Source organism: Moschus berezovskii, chromosome 20 (assembly GCF_049115385.1).
Source record: "Moschus berezovskii isolate FMDL1 chromosome 20, NW_MosBer_1.0, whole genome shotgun sequence".
In the NCBI taxonomy this organism is placed as follows: Eukaryota; Metazoa; Chordata; class Mammalia; order Artiodactyla; family Moschidae; genus Moschus; species Moschus berezovskii.
In genome coordinates, this window is record NC_142479.1 from 23,206,792 (window position 1) to 23,227,279 (window position 20,488).

At 39.5% G+C, this 20,488-nt stretch overlaps 1 protein-coding gene across 1 annotated transcript in view; it reads left to right on the forward strand.

The window, feature by feature from the left end:
• The window catches only part of BRIP1 (BRCA1 interacting DNA helicase 1), a 211,222-nt gene that overhangs the window by 59,407 nt on the left and 131,327 nt on the right, over positions 1-20,488 (forward strand). The window contains exons 8-10 of the mRNA XM_055400032.2: positions 1,608-1,829; positions 4,110-4,309; positions 8,243-8,375. Of these exons, the coding sequence (XP_055256007.1) occupies positions 1,608-1,829; positions 4,110-4,309; positions 8,243-8,375 (555 nt within the window). The remainder of the gene's footprint in view (positions 1-1,607; positions 1,830-4,109; positions 4,310-8,242; positions 8,376-20,488) is intronic.

The following is a 20,488-nucleotide window of genomic DNA, read 5'->3' on the forward strand; positions in this document are numbered from 1 at the left end:
TTTATTTGGTAGTTAAATTTCCTGTGTACTTCTAATAGAAGTTTATACTTCTAATTTTATACACCTTTTAATAGGATATGATGCCTTTGCCAGGACTGTGTTTTATCAAACATCTTATTTTTTGATTAGTGTGTATATGTTAATAAAATTTTTTTACTTCCAATAATAGAATGGCAATGGACATTAGTAGATAGTACCTGGAAGAAGAGTCTATTTTTGCCTTTAAAATAGGCGAAAATAAAAAAAGATAATGTTGATAAAGGTGTGGAAAAGGGTAATATAAAATGTTCATAAACATTTTCTGGAGGATAATTTGACAATATGGTTTTCAAGAAACTTAAAAATATACTCTGATCTCATAATGCCATTTCTAAAAATGTATGATAAGAAAATATTTAGAAATGGGCATAAAATTGCTTATTGCACCGTTATTTATAAAGCAAAAATTGAAACCAGTCTAAATGTTCAGTGATAAACTGGTTCATCATATGTAGCACACTAATCCAATATATGTTAGCAACAATGAAAAAAGACTTAGTGATATGAAAAGATATATTTGATAAGATTTTCAATAAAATAGGCTATGAGAAAAAAGGCAGTACCAGTTTTGTAAAAAATACTTAGTGACTGAATTGTTAGTAATCCTCAGTGCATGCACCTGGGGAAAATTTGATTTGTTCTCATTTTAATATTGGGTCACATTACAGAGATATATTGATATATAGAGAAGAGAAGAAATCAGAAATGAGATATATCAAAATATTAATAGTACATTTTTTATATAATGGGATTTTAGGTCATTTATAGATTTTTGGTACACTTGTATTTTCCAATTTTATATGATGAATACTTTTGTCCCCTGGGACATTTCTTCTTCCCTCTTTCCCACTTTCCATTCTTTTTTCCTTCCTTTGTTTTTACTAATATTTGTATTTGATTAAGTAGTACTGTCTCATGGCTCAAACTGAAGATACAGAAATGTCTATAGAGAAAAATCTCTCAGTCCTATCCCAAGTCACTTGGCTCTTATCTTTGAAAGCAACTAGTGATACTATTGCTCTTATGTATCCGTTCAGAAATATTTTTGCCTAATATAACTTTAATCAGAACACAGTCACAACAAATATACTTTAAAAAATGTGTTTCTCCATATACATTACGATATGTAAAATAGAGAGCCAATGGGAATTCGCTGTGTGACTCAGGGAACTCAAACTGGGGCTCTGTAACAACCTGGAGGGGTGGGAAAGTGTGGGAGGTGGGAGGTAGGTTCAGGAGGGAGGGGACATGTACACCTATGGCTGATACATGTTGATGTATGGCAGAAACCATCACAATATTGTAAAGCAATTATCCTTCAATTAAAGATAAATTAATTTAATAAAAATGTTTCTCAAGTTAATCTGGAGTGTCTAGAGCTGTACTGATCTGGAGCTCTATCTGAGTTAACTGATGTGGTTCTTTAAAATGGTTATATTATAGACCTGGTGTATTGTCTCCTCTGTTAAATCTTTATATTGTGGCTTTAATGATGTTTTAAAAATTCTGAGATAAACTTGTTTTAGTTCTTCTGTTCTAGAGTTTCAACTGTACATATTTGTTTTCAGGGAAAATCCTGCTATTTTTATCATGGTGTTCATAAAATTAGTGATCAACACACATTACAGACTTTTCAAGGGCTGCACAAGGCCTGGGATATAGAAGAACTTGTCAGCTTGGGGAAAAAACTAAAGGCATGTCCATATTACACAGCACGAGAACTAATGCAAAATGCTGACATAATATTTTGTCCCTACAACTATCTTCTAGATGCACAAATAAGGGAAACTGTGAGTAGATATGTAAAAATTAAAAGAATTTTCTTCCTATTTATTGGGATATAAGTGATGGATGTAAAAACTTTTAGATGTTTTATTGCCTTTTGCTTTATACTTAATTTATGAAAAATGTATAAACAGATTAGAATGTTCAAAGTGTATTCTTGGGGATATTAAAAAATGAATTTTAGACATTGTCATTTTAATTATCAAAGTAATAAGTACTTTTAAGGACCTAGTACTGAAGTGGAATTATAAAAGAATATTTCAACCTTGACAGTAATGATGTTTTGGGCTACATACTTCGTTGTGGTGGGCTGTCCTGTGCATTATAGGATGTTTATTACCATCTCTGGTTTTTACATTAGATGCCAGTGGTATACTCACAGTTGTCACAGTCAAAAATGTCTCCAGAGGTTGCCAAATATCCCCTCAGCTGCAAAATTATCTCCATTCGAGACTCATTTATAGTAATCACTTTATGAATAGTCAGAATAATTATAAAATATTTATCTGAAGAATCTGTTTTGAAGAACTTACATTGGGAGAATATGCATACTATGCAAATTATTCTTTGTGAGCTTTGAATAAGTGAACTTTGGATACAGCATTTATGTTTATTTGCCTGGTTCTTAGAGACATCCAGTTGTTACAGCATAAGACAATGAATGAATAACGGTATATTGTTACTCCTCTTTTTAGAAATGACTGTACAACTCTCATTAGCTTTCTGTTTCTGGAAGTTCAAAATGAATGGGCGTTATATTTAATACCCATACAATTGAGCATGTACACAGCCTGTCACAAGGACTTCTTAGCCCGTTCTGCCTCCTTGCCTTCAGCTCCTCCAGCTATACATCCTTTTGTTTGGTTGCCTTTCAACTAGGTCTCTTTCCTTTGACCAACTGTATATATCAAAGCCAAGTCAGTCTTTCTAATATTATTTTTATAACATCTTTCCTCTGCTTAAAAATCTCATATGGATAAAGTCCATATTTCTCAAGTTTTCTCTCAAGATGATCAATGGTCTGACTTGAATCTGCCTTTTCAGCCTTTTCTGCTACAGACTTCCAACCTGAGCACTTGAAAAATTACCTCAAGATCCCCTGAGGATACCTTGTTCTTTCCTGTATCTCTGCTTTTGATTACACCTCTGTATTGAATTGCCCTACTCTCTGTCTATCCAAATCCAAATTCTACTCATCTTTTAAACCCCAGTATATTTCCTACTCTTTCATTTTTTTCCCCTCAGCCATCTCCAGCCCTCTGTATATTATTGTTCCTCAGAATAACTCAGTGGCAATTGCTTTGTGACATTTTGTATTAGAACTCTTTCAGTTGCCATTGACACAAACCCAGCTTTGGTAAAACTTATGAAAAAAATACTTGACTATTGTGGTGGATTTATAATCAGGCAAGTTCTTCCCAGTGGAAAAAGTGGTAACTATAGTCAGCTAGCTTTTTTCCAGCTAGGTAACCTGGAAAAAAAGATAGTCACCTATAATTACTCTGGATGGCCTAGATTGAATCTCATACCCATTCTTGAACTAGTGTGACTACACAGGAATGGAATACTTTATTTAATTGACAGGCCTGGGTTCTGAGTCTACCCACATTAGGAGAATGGTACCTTGATTAACAGATTAACAGTCCTACCAACATCACATGGGTGTTAGGGAAGAGTAGTTCTCTAAAAGGAAATGGCAACCCACTCCAGTGTTCTTGCCTGGAGAATCCCAGGGACGGGGGAGCCTGGTGGGCTTCCGTCTATGGGGTCGCACAGAGTCGGATACGACTGAAGTGACTTAGCAGCAGCAGCAGCAGCAGTTCTCTAAAGGATTGCAGAAAAGACTGAAATGAAACAGATACATAATATATTAGTATTTTGAGAGTCTTTTGAATCTTGTGTTGTTATTAAAAAAAATTTTTTTTAATTAAAAAATTTCTTTTAAAGCAGGTTTTTAAAACTTCTGCTTTTTAAGTTATGTTGAAGATCCTTAACAATCCTTTGTGTAACCAGCTATACCTTGATCCTATACCTTGATCCTGGGTCACTTAACACGTATTATTTTGGTTGATAGGTTTACAAGTATTTTGAGGGTGAAAAATGGAAAACTATAAATATTTGCTTGGCCTAAGTGCTTTAAAAGTTTTAAGGCTGAGAATCAGTTACTTCTGTAGTTGGACTTGTGATATTGGCCTATGGTGTGAATTTTTGAATGAAGTGACTTGCCTATTGCTGTTAAATCCATTTTACTGAATGTATTACAAAAAAACTCTTTTATCTTATAGATGGACATCAATCTGAAAGAGCAGGTTGTCATTTTAGATGAAGCTCATAACATTGAGGACTGTGCTCGGGAATCAGCAAGTTACAGTGTAACGGAAGTTCAACTCCGGTTTGCTCGGGATGAACTAGATAGTATGATTAACTATAATATAAGGAAGAAGGATCATGAACCCCTGCGAGCTGTGTGCTGTAGCCTCATTAAGTAAGAGCATTTGTCTTCCAGTGTCATTTGTGCTCCCTTTGTATTAGAAACATGTCCTATTATGCCAAGTATTTTATAATCAGTAAACTTGGACCAGACTACTTGGGAAATGGATTGTTCCTTGCCAGTTAAACGTAAAGATAGCCTAGCCCAAACTTTCCTATTGATTAAGTCTTTCCTTGAGGTGTTTTTGCTGTGTAGAAGTTTGTTATTTCTATTTCACAGCACAGTTGTTGAAAGAGTTGTCCGTAGTTGCTGATTCTACTTTCTCATTTCCCATTCTTTCCTCATCCATCCCTGTAGTGTTTCTGTATGCATAATTCTACTGAGATTGTTCTTATCAAGATCACCAGTGGGCCACAGATGGCCCAATGCAAAGGTTATTTCTGTTATTTTACTTAGCCTGTCAGCAGTGTTGGTTGCTATTGGATACCACCTTTATGAAAAGTGTTTTTGTCTTCTGTGGAACAATATTTATAGGTCTCTGTCCCCTGTTTCTGGCACACAGTTCCTAAAACCTTTGTAGTTTCCTAATTGATAAGATTACTAAGAGCATCTTCTGTTCTGTTGTCTCATTTTTGACCCCAGATCCTGACAGAACTCCTAAATCCCCTGGGATTTCCTGGGTGATAGGACTGTCTTTCGGAGAAGGCAATGGCAAGCCACTCCAGTGTTCTTGCCTGGAGAATCCCAGGGTCGGCGGAGCCTGGTCGGCTGCCGTCTATGGGGTCGCACAGAGTCGGACACGACTGAAGCAACTTAGCAGCAGCAGCAGCAGCAGGACTGTCTTTTATTCTAATGAGGTGATGGTTGAAGGGCTCCTGAATAGATCCAGTCACTAGAAAAACCAAGTCATATTTAGAAGGTTGGAACTTTGAGCTTCACCTCTCCCTGGAAAGAGGAGAGGGGCTGGATATTGAGTTAATGTTCCATCATGCCTTTGTAATGAAGTCTTCATAAAAATACCAAAAATACAGGCTTCAGAGAGAGATTCTACATTGGTGAACAGATCTATATACTTGGAGAGTGGTGTATTTCACAAAAGGAGAAGTTTCTGTGCCCTGCAACCTTCCTGACTTCACCCTATTTATCGCTTCATCTGACTTTTTATCTATATTCTTTATTATATAATAAACTGGTAAATGTGTTTCCCTGATTTCTGTGAGCTGTTCTAGTAAATGCCCAACCTGAGGAGGGGGTCATGGGAACCTCTGACTTACAGGTATTTGGTCAGAAGCACAGATGACAACCTGGACTTTTACAACTGGCATCTGAGGCTGGGGGAGGGAGGAGGTACAGTCTAATGAGACCAAGTACTTAATCAGTGGGGTCTCTGCAAACTCAGTTAGTGTCAAAATTGAATTGAATTACAGGACACCCGTCTGATATCTCAGAGAATTGCTTGTGTGTGGGAAAAAACTGACATACATGTGGAGGCCAGAGGTATCGAAAGTAGTGAGAACAAGCAGACACACAGGAATGTGTTTTCCTTAGACAGCTTCTATGACATCTCCTGGTTTTCTTCCTCCTCACGGTCTATTCTTTCTCAGTTCGTTTTGATAGTTCTTAATTTGTTGATGTTTAAATATTGAAATGTGTTAGGGCTTGGTCTTGGATACTCATTTCTTTTCTAGTTCTTCATTTTCCTGAAATTACATCACTCTAAAGCAGTGGTCATGTATGGATGTGAGAGTTGGACTGTGAAGAAAGCTGAGCGCCGAAGAATTGATGCTTTTGAACTGTGGTGTTGGAGAAGACTCTTGAGAGTCCCTTGGACTGCAAGGAAATCCAACCAGTCCATTCTAAAAGAGATCAATCCTGGGTGTTCATTGGAAGGACTTATGCTAAAGCTGAAACTCCAATACTTTGGCCACCTCATGCGACGAGTTGACTCACTGGAAAAGAGTCTGATGCTGGGAGGGATTGGGGGTAGGAGACGGGGACGGCAGAGAATGAGACGGCTGGATGGCATCACTGACTCGATAGACATGAGTTTGAGTGAACTCCGGAAGTTGGTGATGGACAGGGAGGCCTGGCGTGCTGTGGTTCATGGGGTCGCAGAGAGTCGGACATGACTAAGCGACTGAACTGAACTGAACTGAAAGCAGTGCTGACGAGGCCTGAGTCTGTGTTTGTCCCAGTCTCTCCCTGGAATGCTGTTTTTATCTACTCAACTATACTTTCTATCTCTGTTTGGATATAAATTTCAACTTTCGAAAATACTCCTTTCTTTCCCTACTTCCCCCACCTGCTCTGTCTTCCTTATCTAAGCAGGTACCACCAACCAGTTCCTCAAATCAAAAATCTAGTATTGTCCTTGATTACTGTCTCCCCTCATCCAATTCATCAGTAAATTTTAAAAATGTCACCTACATAGTATATCCCAAATCCTTCAATCTCATATCTGTCATCTCAGAATCATCTCTCAGCTAGAGCACTGTGCGTGTGTGTTCTGAGTCACTTCAGTTGTGTCTGTCTCTTTGCAACTCTACGGACCATAACTTGACAGGCTCCTGTGTCCATGCAATTCTCCAGGCAAGGATACTGGAGTGGGTAGTCATTTCCTTTTCCAGGATGTCTTCCCAACCCAGGGATCAAACCTGTGTCTCTTATGTCTCCAGCATTTGCAGTGGGTTCTTGACTACTAGCACCACCGGGAAGCCCCTAGAACACTTTTGAAGTGAAGTGAAGTGCAAGTCGCTCAGTTGTGTCCGACTCTTTGCAACCCCATGGACTATACAGTCAATGGAATTCTCCAGGCCAGAATACTGGAGTGGGTAGCCTTTCCCTTCTCCAGGGGATCTTCCTGACCCAGGGATCAAACCCAGGTCTCCCGCATTGCAGGTGGATTCTGTACCAGCTGAGCCACAAGGGCAGCCTCCTAATAGGTCTCTCCTTTGATTTTTGCATTTCTCCTATAATGCATTTTGCTTATAAACTGGAATCATCTTTTACATGCTTAAAGTAGATTATCTCTCTTACTTAAAATCCTCCATTTAAAATCTTCCCATTACTCTCTGAATAGAATTCAGACTTCTTATCCCAGCCCAATATGATCTGATTCCTGCTTATCACACAAACATTGCTCATACTGTTATTCTTTCTGCCTGTTGTGTTGTAATTACACTGACTTTGAGGTTTTTAAATAAGAAAAATTTGTTAATCACCCCCAGACATTACTTGGAATACTAATTTTTATTTTCCCCCCTGATTCTCACATGACTGAGTGTTTTCTGCATTCAGTTGTTAGAATAAACGTCACCTCTAGGAGAGCTTCCTTGACACTCCAAATGAAAGTAGCAATTAGATTACATTAATCCAATTTATTTTCATAATATCACTATCACTACCTAATGTTTTCATGTTCATGGATTTGTTTCTAAGTTTATTTCTACCTCCCTTTAGTAGAATCTCATTTCTGTAAGAATAAGGATTTTACCTATTTTGTTTACTGCTTTATTTCCACTACCCAGTTTAGTGTCTGGCATAATAAATTTAAATACTCACTGAATGTACAAATGTCTCTCTGTGTGTTTGTAAGTGAATATATTGTTTATTTTCTAGTAATTCCATTTTAATGTTAATATTTAACGCTATAATTTCTTTATTAGCTTTCTTGTGTTTCTTTTTACATGCAGACCAAATTTGTCAGTTGGAGAGACACACAAGTTAAGCAGTGTAAAGTCACAAAACACAAATTGGGGATCACATGCATCTTTCTCTTTTCTAAATAAAAGCTTGCTTTTTAGCTGTATGATTACTTTGTAATATGAAGCACACATGCTATTTAAAATATGTCTTAATTAATCTACATTTATGTGCTAAGAGCATCAAGGAATACAGATCAGTGTATCATGTTTCTGTTTGTTCTGTTGAAATAGTAGTGCGTGTAAGGATGGTACTGGTTGATGGAATTGTTTTATTTTATTCCAGTTGGTTAGAAGCAAGCTCTGCACATCTTGTGGAAAGAGATTATGAATCATCCTGTAAAGTATGGAGTGGAAGTGAAATGCTCTTAAATTTACACAAAATGGGCATCACCACTGCTACTTTTCCCATTTTGCAGGTAAGATTTTTTTTCTACCTGTAAAATTTATTTAGCAAATTAGAAATGACTTAATAGTGAATAATTAATCCAGAGTAAAAAAAAAGTAGCAATTGTTTTAAAATTTTATTGGATCAATTTGATAATCTAAGTGATGGCATAAATTATAGATGAAAAAGTAGCATTATTAGTTTGAAGGAACTATGGATTAATAGGAATTAATTACTTTGCTTAAAGCTAAAAGAAGTCAGTAATTTTAGGTTGTAAATATTTTGTCAATTATAAATTTTAAAATTTGGAAAATAAAAAGATAAATTCATCTTTCATTCTCCTTAACTTAGAGGTTATAAACCTGGGTGTAGAGAGATCATGAGTGGGCTACAGGATCCTGTGAACCTTATGAAATCGCATCCAGATTTTATGAGTGTGTACTTTCGTACATCTTCCTGGAGAGAAGCTTCATGACTGAACACTGTTCTCAGAATGTTTGTTTTGGGTTCTTTGTTTTGTTTTGTTTTTTGCAGATGAGAATGTTTTTCATTTCTCGCCTTGTTCTTATTTATTTATATTATTTGACTTTTATTTTTGGTGTGTCTAGGTAATTTTAAGTAGTTTATTCCATAATTTAATATGTAGAAATAGATACATTGTTGGGCTAGAAAAACCTACAGAGGAAAGGGTAAATATCTGAAGGGGTATACATCAAAACTATTAATAGTGGATTACTCCTGGGACATCAAAGCAGATGTGAGGAGTGGAAGGTGGCAAACTTACTTTTCATTTTACTTTTGACACTACGTTTTTTTTTTAAAGAGATAAAAAATGCATGATAAAAAAATAACATGCAGGAATGAATAATCAGTAAAAAAAAGTTTCTTTTTTATTCTGATGTTCCTATTCCCATATCCAGAGGGAACTTCTAAGTTACTTGAATGTCCTTCACAACACAGTTTATGCAAATAGGCATTTATAGCTTTCTTACTAGCTCTAGGGGTCCCTCGAAGACAATGCCTCTGCATTGAAAAAATGGAGATGACTTCCCAGATCACACTTCAGCGACAGACTTGCTGTCCAGTTGAGGGGAATGCAGCTTGATTTTACTTTTTAAAGTGGTTGTTTTATGTTAAATTGAGCAAAAAGGACAGAATTCTCATATACCATCACCCCCAGCCACAGATGCTATAGATTCTCTTATTATTAACATCTTGCAATACTAGTGCATTAATTACAGTTGAACCAATATTGTTACATTGCTTTTGACCAAAGTCCATGGTTTATGTTAGGGTACACTTTTTATGTTGTGCAAGTCTATGAGTTTTGATGAAAACATGAAGTCATGTATCTACCATTACAGTGTCATACAGAATACTTTCACTGCCTTAACAATCTTCCGCTTACTGCTTACTGCTGCACTTATTCATCCTTTCAGCACACGTCATGTCCTTTGCTGAGCCTCTAGGAACTATGGATTTTTATTTCTGTCTCCATAGTGTTGCCTTTCCAGAATGTCAGTTGTAATCACATGGCATGTGGTCTTTTTTAGACTGGCTTCTTCCACTTAACAGTATACATTTAATGTCTCTTTGTGACTTGACAGCTCATTCCTTTCTATTTCTGAACTAAATTCATTGTATGTATGCACCATGCTTTTTTAATCTGTTTACTTACTAAGGACATATTGGTGGTTTCTAAGTTTGGGAAATTATGAATAAAGCTGCTGTAAACATTTGTGTACATGTTTTTGTATGGACATACTTTCTTCTCGTTTGGATAAATACTTAGGAACACAATTGCTGGCGTGTATGGTAAGACTGTGTTTAACTTGCAAGAAACTGCTAAACTATCTTCCAAAGTGATTGTACCATTTTACATTCCCACCAAAGTTAGTAAGATTTCCTGTGGTTCCACATCCTTGCCAACAACTGGTGTTTTGAATGTTAGCCATTCTAATAGATAGGTAGTAGTATCTCATTGTTTCAATTTATGTTTCCCTCGTCAGTTTTCGTTCCAATCCCAAAGAAAGGCAATGCCAAAGAATTCTCAAACCACTGGACAATTGCATTCATCTCACACGCTAGTAAAGTAATACTTAAAACTCTCTAAACCAGGCTTCAGCAATATGTGAATTGTGAACTTCCAGATGTTCAAGCTGGGTTTAGAAAAGGCAGAGGAACCAGAATTCAAATTGCCAACATCCGCTGGATCTTCAAAAAATCAAGAGAGTTCCAGAAAAACATCTGCTTTATTGACTATGTCAAAGCCTTTGACTGTGTGGGTCACAACAAACTGTGGAAAATTCTGAAAGAGATGGGAATACCAGACCACCTGACCTGCTTCTTGAGAAACCTGTATGCAGGTCAGGAAGCAACAGTCAGAACTGTACATGGAACAACAGACTGGTTCCAAATAAGAAAAGGAGTACGTCAAGGCTGTATATCAGTCACCCTGCTTATTTAACTTGTATGCAGAGTACATCATGAGGAACACTAGACTGGAGGAAGCACAAGCTAGAATCAAGATTGCTGGGAGAAATATCCATAACCTCAGATATGCAGATGACTCCACCCTTATGACAGAAAGTGAGGAAGCACTAAAGAGCCTCTTGATGAAAATGAAAGAGGAGAGTGAAAAGGTTAGATTGAAGCTCAACATTCAGAAAACTAAGATCATGGCATCTAGTCCCATCACTTCATGGCAAACAGATGGGGAAACAGTGGACACAGTGGCTGACTTTGTTTTTCTGGGCTCCACAATCACCGCAGATGCTGATTGCAGCCATGAAATTAAAAGACGCTTGCGACTTTCTCCCCCACAAAATCAGCAAAAGAACATTTGAACGCTGAGTAAATCCCACAAAACAACTTCTGAATACCAGCAGAGGCCATCAGGCACTCAGAAAAGCAGCGCATAGTCCTCGAAAGGAGGTAGGAAATAGTATAAAAGATAACAAGAGAGACAAAAGAGGGAGGGACGGAGCTCCCTCCCAGGAAGGGAGGCTTAAAAAGAAAAAAAAGAGAAGTTTCCAAACACCTGGAAACACTGGTGAGTGGAACCTCAGAGGGCCGCATAACTGGGAGACAAAAGACATAAATAATTAAAACTCACAGACTAAGTGCCCAGAGGAAACTCTCAGCGGAGAAGCGGAGCAGACGCCCGCGTCCCCCACTAGCAGGCAGGGCTGTGGTGCGGGCCGTGGCGCCTAGAGGGGGAATGGGCTGCGGCGTTTAGAGGGAGAACTGGGCTTGAACGCCCCAGGGCAAACTGTGGGCGCGAACTTAAGATACCAAAGCAGAAGCTGCAGCTAAAAGGCGAAAAGGCTAGGAAAAGCCTGGGAAAAGCCCCAACCCAGGACTCCGCCAGCCCTGCTCACAGAATGGGGCGCTGAGCGGAGTGAGCCGGCAGCGGGCGGCCCATCCCCCATCCCCCAGCCCCCGCCGACACAGTCGGGGAGGGCAGCCAGCGCCGGGGCGGGGGCAGCCGCGGCCCCAGAGAGGCTTCCCGTGCCAAGCTGCAGGCAGGCTTCCTTGCTGGCCAGGAATTCCTGGGTTAGGGCCAGTCGATATTTGCCTGAGAAAGTGCGCTGGTTGTACTCCCAGAAAACCGAGTGGCAGGGACCAGGAAGGCGATAAGTCGCAGCGACCGCACTCGCCAAATGCCTGGTCACCTGAGCTGCTTGGACCAGGGAAGGCACAAAACTTAGGCCCAGCCAAGTCTGTGCCTTTGTCGAGTACCCGAGGACCTGAACCTGAGCCACTCAGACCTGGGAAGTGCATGCAACCCAGCGCCAGCTGCGGACAGCTCCCGGCAGAGCAACCTAGAGCCTAAGCAGCATAAACAGGGAAAGCACACACGCCTCGAGCGGGAGCATTCCCAGTGTAGCCGAGACACTGCGAGCACTCCCCACAGATGCCAGGGATATTTGTTAGCTGCGTTCCTCCTTCCCCACAGCAGGACTGAACAGGTGAGCCGGGGGAAAAAAAAAAAGTGTCCACCACCGCATCCTGGTGTCAGGACGGGAGTTAGACACTGAGGAGACCAGAAAACAGAAGAGCTTTTTCAACAGAAGGAACTGCCTTGGAAGTAACAGAGGGAGAAGCCTTGAGCCTACTGCAAGAATAAGACTGAAAACCAGAGGCAGAGGCTTAAGTCCAAATCCTGAGAACACCAGAGATCTCCTGTTCCAGGAAACATTAATTGATAGGTACTCATCAAATGCCTCCATACATACACTGAAACCAGGCACCACCCAAGGGTCAACAAGTTTCAGTGAAAGACATACTACACAAACTATCCAGCAACACAGGAGAATAGCACTGAGCTTTAATATACAGGCTGCCCAAAGCCACTCCAAACGCACTGACTTCTCAAACTCATTACTGGACACTTCATTGCACTCCAGAGAGAAGAAATCCAGCTCCACCCACCAGAACATCGACACAAGCTTCCCTAACCAGGGAACCTTGAAAAGTCACGCATCCAACCCCACAAACAACAAGATAACTACATAATAAAGAGAACTCCACAAACTGCCAGAAGACGGAAAGGCCACCCCGAACACAGCAATATAAGCAAGATGAAGAGGCAGAGAAATACCCAGCAAGTAAAGGAACAGGATAAATGCCCACCAACACAAACAAAAGAGGAAGATATAGGGAACCTACCCGATAAAGAATTTTGAATTTTAATTGTGAAAATGATTCAAAATCTGGAAAGCAAAATGGAGTTACAGAAACTGGAGAAAAGGATTGAGAAGATGCAAGAAATGTTTAATAAGGAATTAGAGGAAATAAAAAAGAGTCAATATACCGTGAATAATGCAATAGATGAGATCAGAAACACTCTGGAGGGAACAAACAATAGAAAAACGGAGGCAGAAAACAGGATAAGTGAGCTAGAAGATAGAATTGTAGAAATAAATGAAACAGAGGTGGAAAAAGAAAAAAGAATTAAAAGAAATGAGGACAATATTAGAGACATATGGGACAATATTAAACGCCCCAACATTCGAATCATAGGAGTCCCAGAAGAAGAAGACAAAAAGAAAGACCATGAGAGAATACTTGAGGAGATAATAGTTGAAAATTTCCCTAAAATGGGGAAGGAACTAATCACCCAAGTCCGAGAAACACAGAGTCCCTAACAGGATAAACCCAAGGTGAAATACTCCAAGGCACATATTAATCAAATTAACAAAGATCAAACACAAAGAACAAATATTAAAAGCAGCAAGGGAAAAACAACAAATAACACACAGGGGGATCCCCATAAGGATAACAGCTGATGTTTCAGCAGAAACTCTTCAGGCCAGGAGGGAATGGCAAGACATACTTAAAGTGATGAAAGAAAGTAACCTACAGGCCAGATTACTATTCCCAGCAAGGAACTCATTCAAATATGAAGGAGAAATCAAGCAAAAGACAAGCAAAAACTGAGAGAATTCAACATCACCAAACCAGCTCTCCAACAAATACTAAAGGATCTTCTCTAGACAGGAAACACAGAAAGGGTATATAAACTCAAACCCAAAACAATAAAGAAAATGGCAACGGGATCATACTTATCAATAATTACCTTAAATATAAATGGGTTGAATACCCCAACCAAAAGACAAAGGCTGGCTGAATGGATACAAAAACAAGACCCCCATACATGTTGTCTACAACAGACCCACCTCAAAACGAGGGACACATACAGACTGAAAGTGAAGGGCTGGAAAAAGATATTCTACGCAAATAGAGACCAAAAGAAAGCAGGAGTAGCAATACTCATATCAGATAAAATAGATTTTAAAACAAAGGCTGTGCAAAGAGACAAAGAAGGAAACTACATAATGATCAAAGGATCAATCCAAGAAGAAGATATAACAATTATAAATATTTATGCACCCAACATAGGAGTACTGCAATATGTAAGACAATTACTAACAAGTATGAGAGGGGAAATTAACAATAACACATTGATAGTGGGAGACTTTAATACGCCACTTACATCTATGGATAGATCAACTAAACAGAAAATTAACAAGGAAACACAAACTTTAAATGATACAATAGACCAGTTAGACCTAATAGATCTCTATAGGACATTTCATCCCCAAACAATGAATTTCACCTTTTTCTTAAGCGCACACGGAACCTTTTCCAGGATAGATCACATCCTGGGCCATAAATCTAGCCTTGGTAAATTCAAAAGATTGAAATCATTCCAAGCATCTTTTCTGACCACAATGCAGTAAGATTAGATGTCAGTTACAGGAGAAAAACTATTAGAAATGCCAACATATGGAGGCTGAATAACACATGCTGAATAATGAACAAATCATAGAAGAAATCAAAAGAGAAATCAAAATATGCATAGAAATGAATGAAAATGAAAACACAACAACCCAAAACCTCTGGGACACTGTAAAAGCAGTGCTCAGGGGGAATTTCATAGCAATACAGGCACCCCTCAAGAAACAAGAAGAAAGTCAACTAAATAACCTAACTCTACATCTAAAGAAACTAGAAAAGGAAGAAATTAAGAACCCCAGGGTTAGTAGAAGGAAAGAAATCGTAAAAATTAGGGCAGAGATAAATGCAAAAGAAACAAAAGAGACCATAGCAAAAATCAACAAAGCCAAAAGCTGGTTCTTTGAGAAGGTAAATAAAATTGACAAACCACTAGCCAGACTCATCAAGAAACAAAGGGAGAAGAACCAAATCAATAAAATTAGAAATGAAAATGGAGAGATCACAACCGACAACACAGAAATACAAAGGATTATTAGAGAATGCTGCTACTGCTACTGCTGCTAAGTCACTTCAGTCGTGTCCGACTCTGTGTGACCCCATAGACGGAAGCCCACCAGGCTCCCCCGTCCCTGGGATTCTCCAGGCAAGAACACTGGAGTGGGTTGCCATTTCCTTCTCCAATGTGTGAAAGTGAAAAGTGAAAGTGAAGTCGCTCAGTCGTGTCTGACCCTTAGCGACCCCGTGGACAGCAGCCTACCAGGCTCCTCCCATCCATGGGATTTTCTAGGCAATGGTACTGGAGTGGCTTGCCAAATACTATCAGCAATTATATGGCAATAAAATGAATAACCTGGAAGAAATGGACAAATTCCTAGAAAAGTACACCTTGCCAAAACTGAACCAGGAAGAAACAGAAAATCTGAACAGACCCATCACAAGCACAGAACTAGAGGAAGTAATCAGAAATCTTCCAGCAAACAAAAGCCCAGGTCCAGACGGCTTCACAGCTGAATTCTACCAAAAATTTAGAGAGGAGCTAACACCTATTCTACTCAAACTCTTCCAGAAAATTGCTGAGGAAGGGAAACTTCCAAACTCATTCTATGAGGCCACCATCACCCTAATCCTAAAACCTGGTAAAGATCCCACAAAAAAAGAAAACTACAGGCCAATATCACTGATGAATATAGATGCAAAAATCCTTAACACAATTCTGCAATCAGAATCCAACAACACATTAAGAAGATCATACATCATGACCAAGTGGGCTTTATCCCAGGAATGCAAGGATTCTTCAATATCCGCAAATCAATGAATGTAATATACCACATTAACAAACTGAATAATAAAAATCATATGATTATCTCAATAGATGCAGAGAAAGCCTTCGACAAAATACAATATCCATTTATGATAAAAACCCTCCAGAAAGTGGGACTAGAAGGGACATATCTCAACATAATAAAAGCTATATATGACAAACCCACAGCAAACATTATCCTCAATGGTGAAAAACTGAAAGCATTTCCCCTAAAGTCAGGAACAAGATAAGGGTGCCCACTCTCACCACTACTATTCAACATAGTTCTGGAAGTTTTGGCTACAGCAATCAGAGCAGAAAAAGACATAAAAGGAATACAAATTGGAAAAGAAGAAGTAAAACTTTCACTGTTTGCTGATGACATGATCCTCTACACAGGAAACCCTAAAGACTCTACCAGAAAACTACTAGAGCTAATCAATGAATTCAGTAATGTTGCAGGATATAAAATCAACACACAGAAATCCCTTGCATTCCTATACACTAATAATGAGAAAATAGAGAAATTAAGGAAACTATTCCTTTGGTATTATAATGTGAATATGGCTCTCGATCAGAGTCAGATGGAATTTAGCATCTTTATCGTTTCTTTTCCTCTCAAGATGCTTTCGAATAACAGCAGCTTTCTTAATTAAACGATAGAGATCCTCGGGAAGATCAGGAGTAAGTCCTTTGCACTTAAGAATTCTCAAGATTTTTTGCCTTCACAAACATACTTTTGTAACACCATGTGAGTCTCTCAGATCACACAGATTTGTGAGGAAGTCAGCCTCTTCAAGTTGGCCTGTTTGTAGATCTGCTCCTTTACGTCATCAGCTGTCAACTTCAGCCAGGTGGGCACGCTCTGACAGTAGGGCCGAGCCGACTGGGACAGGCCCTTCCCGGGAGTGTGCATGTGCTCCTTGAGGGCCATGGTGTGGTAGCAAAAGGTCCTTTGGGTATCTCATATACAAGACCTTCATCTGATGTGTGTTTGCAAATATATTCTCCCAGCCTGTGACTTGTTTTTTCATCCTGTCAATGGAGGCTTTCACAGAACATAACGCTTTTAGTATTAATAAAATTCAAGTTTTCTTTCTTTAATGGATTCTGTTTTTGTTGTTCGATCTAAAAATTTATTACCGAACCCAGAGTCACCTAGATTTTCTCCTAGCTTGTCTTTGAGAAGTTTTATAGTTTTGTATTTTACATTTAGGTCCGTGTCCCATTTTGAGTTAATTTTTGTGAAGTGTATTAGGTCAGTGTCGAATCATCTCTTTGGATGTAGATGTTAACTGTGTCACTGTTTGTTGTAAAGACTATCCTTTCTCCATTGGATTATCTTTGTTCCTTTGTGAAGAGATCAGCTGACTGTATTGTGTTGGCCCATTTTGGCGCTCTCTATTCTTTTCCACTGACACACTGTCTATTCCTTTATCAGTACCACACCTGTTTTTATAGTAAGTCTTGAAGTCAGGTAGTGTCAGTGCTCTGAATTTGTTTTTCAGCATTGTGTTTGCTATTCTGGGTCTTTGATTTTTCCATATAAGCTTAGAATTAAACTGGGCACGGAGCCCATTTCTGTCCCCCATTTCTTGTTTATAAGGAACAGACTCCAGTCTCCATGACCTTCCCTGGGTTTCAAGGGCAAATTCGAACAGTTGCTCATTGAGGAAGGGAGGAGAAGCCAAGAAACCGTCTAAGGCAAGATTAGAGGAACCAAGGAAGCTCATCATTATTAGGAGACCACCTGAGACAAGATTTAAGGCATATAGTCCCTGCACACATTCTAATCTTGTTCAGTTTAGTTGCTCAGTCGTGTCCAACTCTTTGCAACCCCATGGACTGCAGCACACCAGGCCTCCATGTCGTTCACCAACTCCCGGAGCTTTCTCAAATTCATGTCCATAAAATTGGTGATGCCCTCCAACCATCTCATCCTCTGTTGTCACCTTTTCCTCCCACCTTCAATCTTTCCCAGCATCAAAGTCTTTTCAAATGAGTCAGTTCTACGCATCAGGTGGCTAAAGTATTGGAGTTTCAGTTTCAGCATGAGTCCTTCCAATGAATATTCAGGACTGATATCCTTGAAGATGGACTGGTTTGATCTCCTTGCTGTCCAAGAGACTCTCAAGAGTCTTCTCCAACACACCAGTTCAAAAGCATCAATTCTTAAGTGCTTAGATTTCTTCAGAGTCCACTCTCACATCCATACATGACTACTGGAAAAACCATAGCTTTGACTGGCTGAATCTTTGTTGGCAAAGCAATGTCTCTGCCTTTTAACATGCTGTCTAGGTTGGTCATAACTTTCTTCCAAGGAGCAAGCGTCTTTTAATTTCATGGCTGTAATGGACTGTGAAGAAAGCTGATCGCCAAAGAATTGATGCTTTTGAACTGTGATGTTGGAGAAGACTCTTGAGAGTCCCTTGTACCACAAGGAGATCCAACCAGTCTATTCTAAGGGAGATCGATCCTGGGTGTTCATTGGAAGGACTGATGCTGAAGCTGAAACTGCAATACTTTGGCCACCTCATGCGACGAGTTGACTCACTGGAAAAGACTCTGATGCTGGGAAAGGTTGGGGGCGGGAGGAGAAGGGGACGACCGAGAATGAGATGGCTGGATGGCATCACCGACTCTGTGGACATGAGTTTGAGTGAACTCCGGGAGTTGGTGATGGACAGGGAGGCCTGGCGTGCTGTGATTCATGGGGTCGCGGAGAGACGGACACGACTGAGCGACTGAACTGAACTGAACTGAATCACCATATGCAGTGATTTTGGAGCCCAAGAAAATAAAGTCTCTCACTGTTTCCCCATCTATTTGCCATAAAGTGATGGGACCAGATGCCATGATCTTAGGTTTCTGAATATTGAGCTTTAAGAGAACTTTTTCACTCTTCTCTTCCATTTTCATCAAGAGGCTCTTTAGTTCTTCGATTTCTGCCATAAGGGTGGTGTCATCTGCATATCTGAGGTTATTGATATTTCTCCCAGCAATCTTGATTCCAGCTTGTGCTTCTTCCAGCCCAGCGTTCCTCATGATGTCCTCTGCATATAAGTTAAATAAGCAAGGTGATATACAACCTTGGTGTACTCTTTTCCTGATTTGGAACCAGTCTTGTTCCATGTCCAGTTCTAACTGTTGCTTCTTGACCTGCATACAGATTTCTCAAGAGGCAGGTCAGGTGGTCTGGTATTCCCATCTCTTTCAGAATTTTCCACAGTTTGTTGTGATCCACACAGTCAAAGGCTTTGGCATAGTCAATTAAGCAGATGTTTTTCTGGAACTCTTGCTTTTTCGATGATCCAGCGGATGTTGGCAATTTGATCTCTGGTTCCTCTGTCTTTTCTAAATCAAGCTTGAACATCTGTAAGTTCATGGTTCACATATTCTTGAAGCCTGGAAGTTCCTGCTTCATGTGCTGTTGAAGCTAATCTTGTTAGCAACCAAGAACTTGAATTATTGCTATAAAACTCCTTACCAAATCCTCCAAGTTGTGACACACAGGTTTTCAGAGTTTCAAGCCTACTGTGTGTCCCTTTGCCTGCAAAGCAATTAAACTGTTCTTTCCCACTTTACCTAAAACTGTCTCCAAGATTCAATTTGGCATCAGTGCACAGAGGCTTATCTTTTGGCATGAGAATCAGTTTGTCAGTATTCACGAAGTATCTTGGTGGGATTTTTATTGGACTGCATTGAATTTATAGATCAATCTGGGAAGAATTGACATTTGAACATTATTGAGTTTCTTATCCTTTAACATGGAGCATCTCCATTTATTTAGATCATCTTTGGTTTCTTTTATCAGAGTTTTATAGTTTTTCTCTTAGATTTTTTTTTTTAAGGCAGTGTAACTTTTTTGAAATGTGTTTTTGGCTGCATTGTCTTTGTTGCTGCAGTTGGGCTTTCTCTAGTCACAAGGAATGGGGGCTGCTCTCCAGGTGAGGTGTGCGGGCTTCTCACTGGGGTGGCTTGTCTTGTGGAGCTCAGGCTCTAGGGCACGTGGGCTCAGTAGTTGTGGTGCAGGGGCCTTTTCCCCACAGCATGTGGAATCTTTATAGCACAGGGATTGAACCTGTGTCCCCTGCACTGGCAGGCAGATTCTTAACCACTGGACCACCAGGGAAGTGCCCTCATATGGTTTTTCCTTTTTAATTTGGCTGTGTCGGGTCTCAGTTGCAGTACACAGGATCTTCTTTTCTTGCATCATGCAGGGTCTTTTGTTGCAGCATGAGGACACTCTAGTTGCAGAGCTTGGGCTCAGTAGTTGCAGCAGGTGGTCTTGTTGCCCTGTGACATGTGGGACCTCAGTTTCTTGACCAGGGATCAAACCAGTGTCCCTTGCGTTGCAAGGCAGATTCTTAACCACTGGACCACCATATAGTGAGGGAAGTCCCTCCTCATATAGTTTTAAAGAGATTTTTGAACCAAAAACAGTTAAAAACTATTGTTAACAGAAGTAACATTTTGGACATAAGAGTATTTTTTAAAATTTATTTTTATTGGAGTGAAGTTGGTTTACAATGGTATACGAGTATTCAAAATATATTTTAATCTGATCATATTTATAATTTTTGCTCTGAACTTTTAAAGTG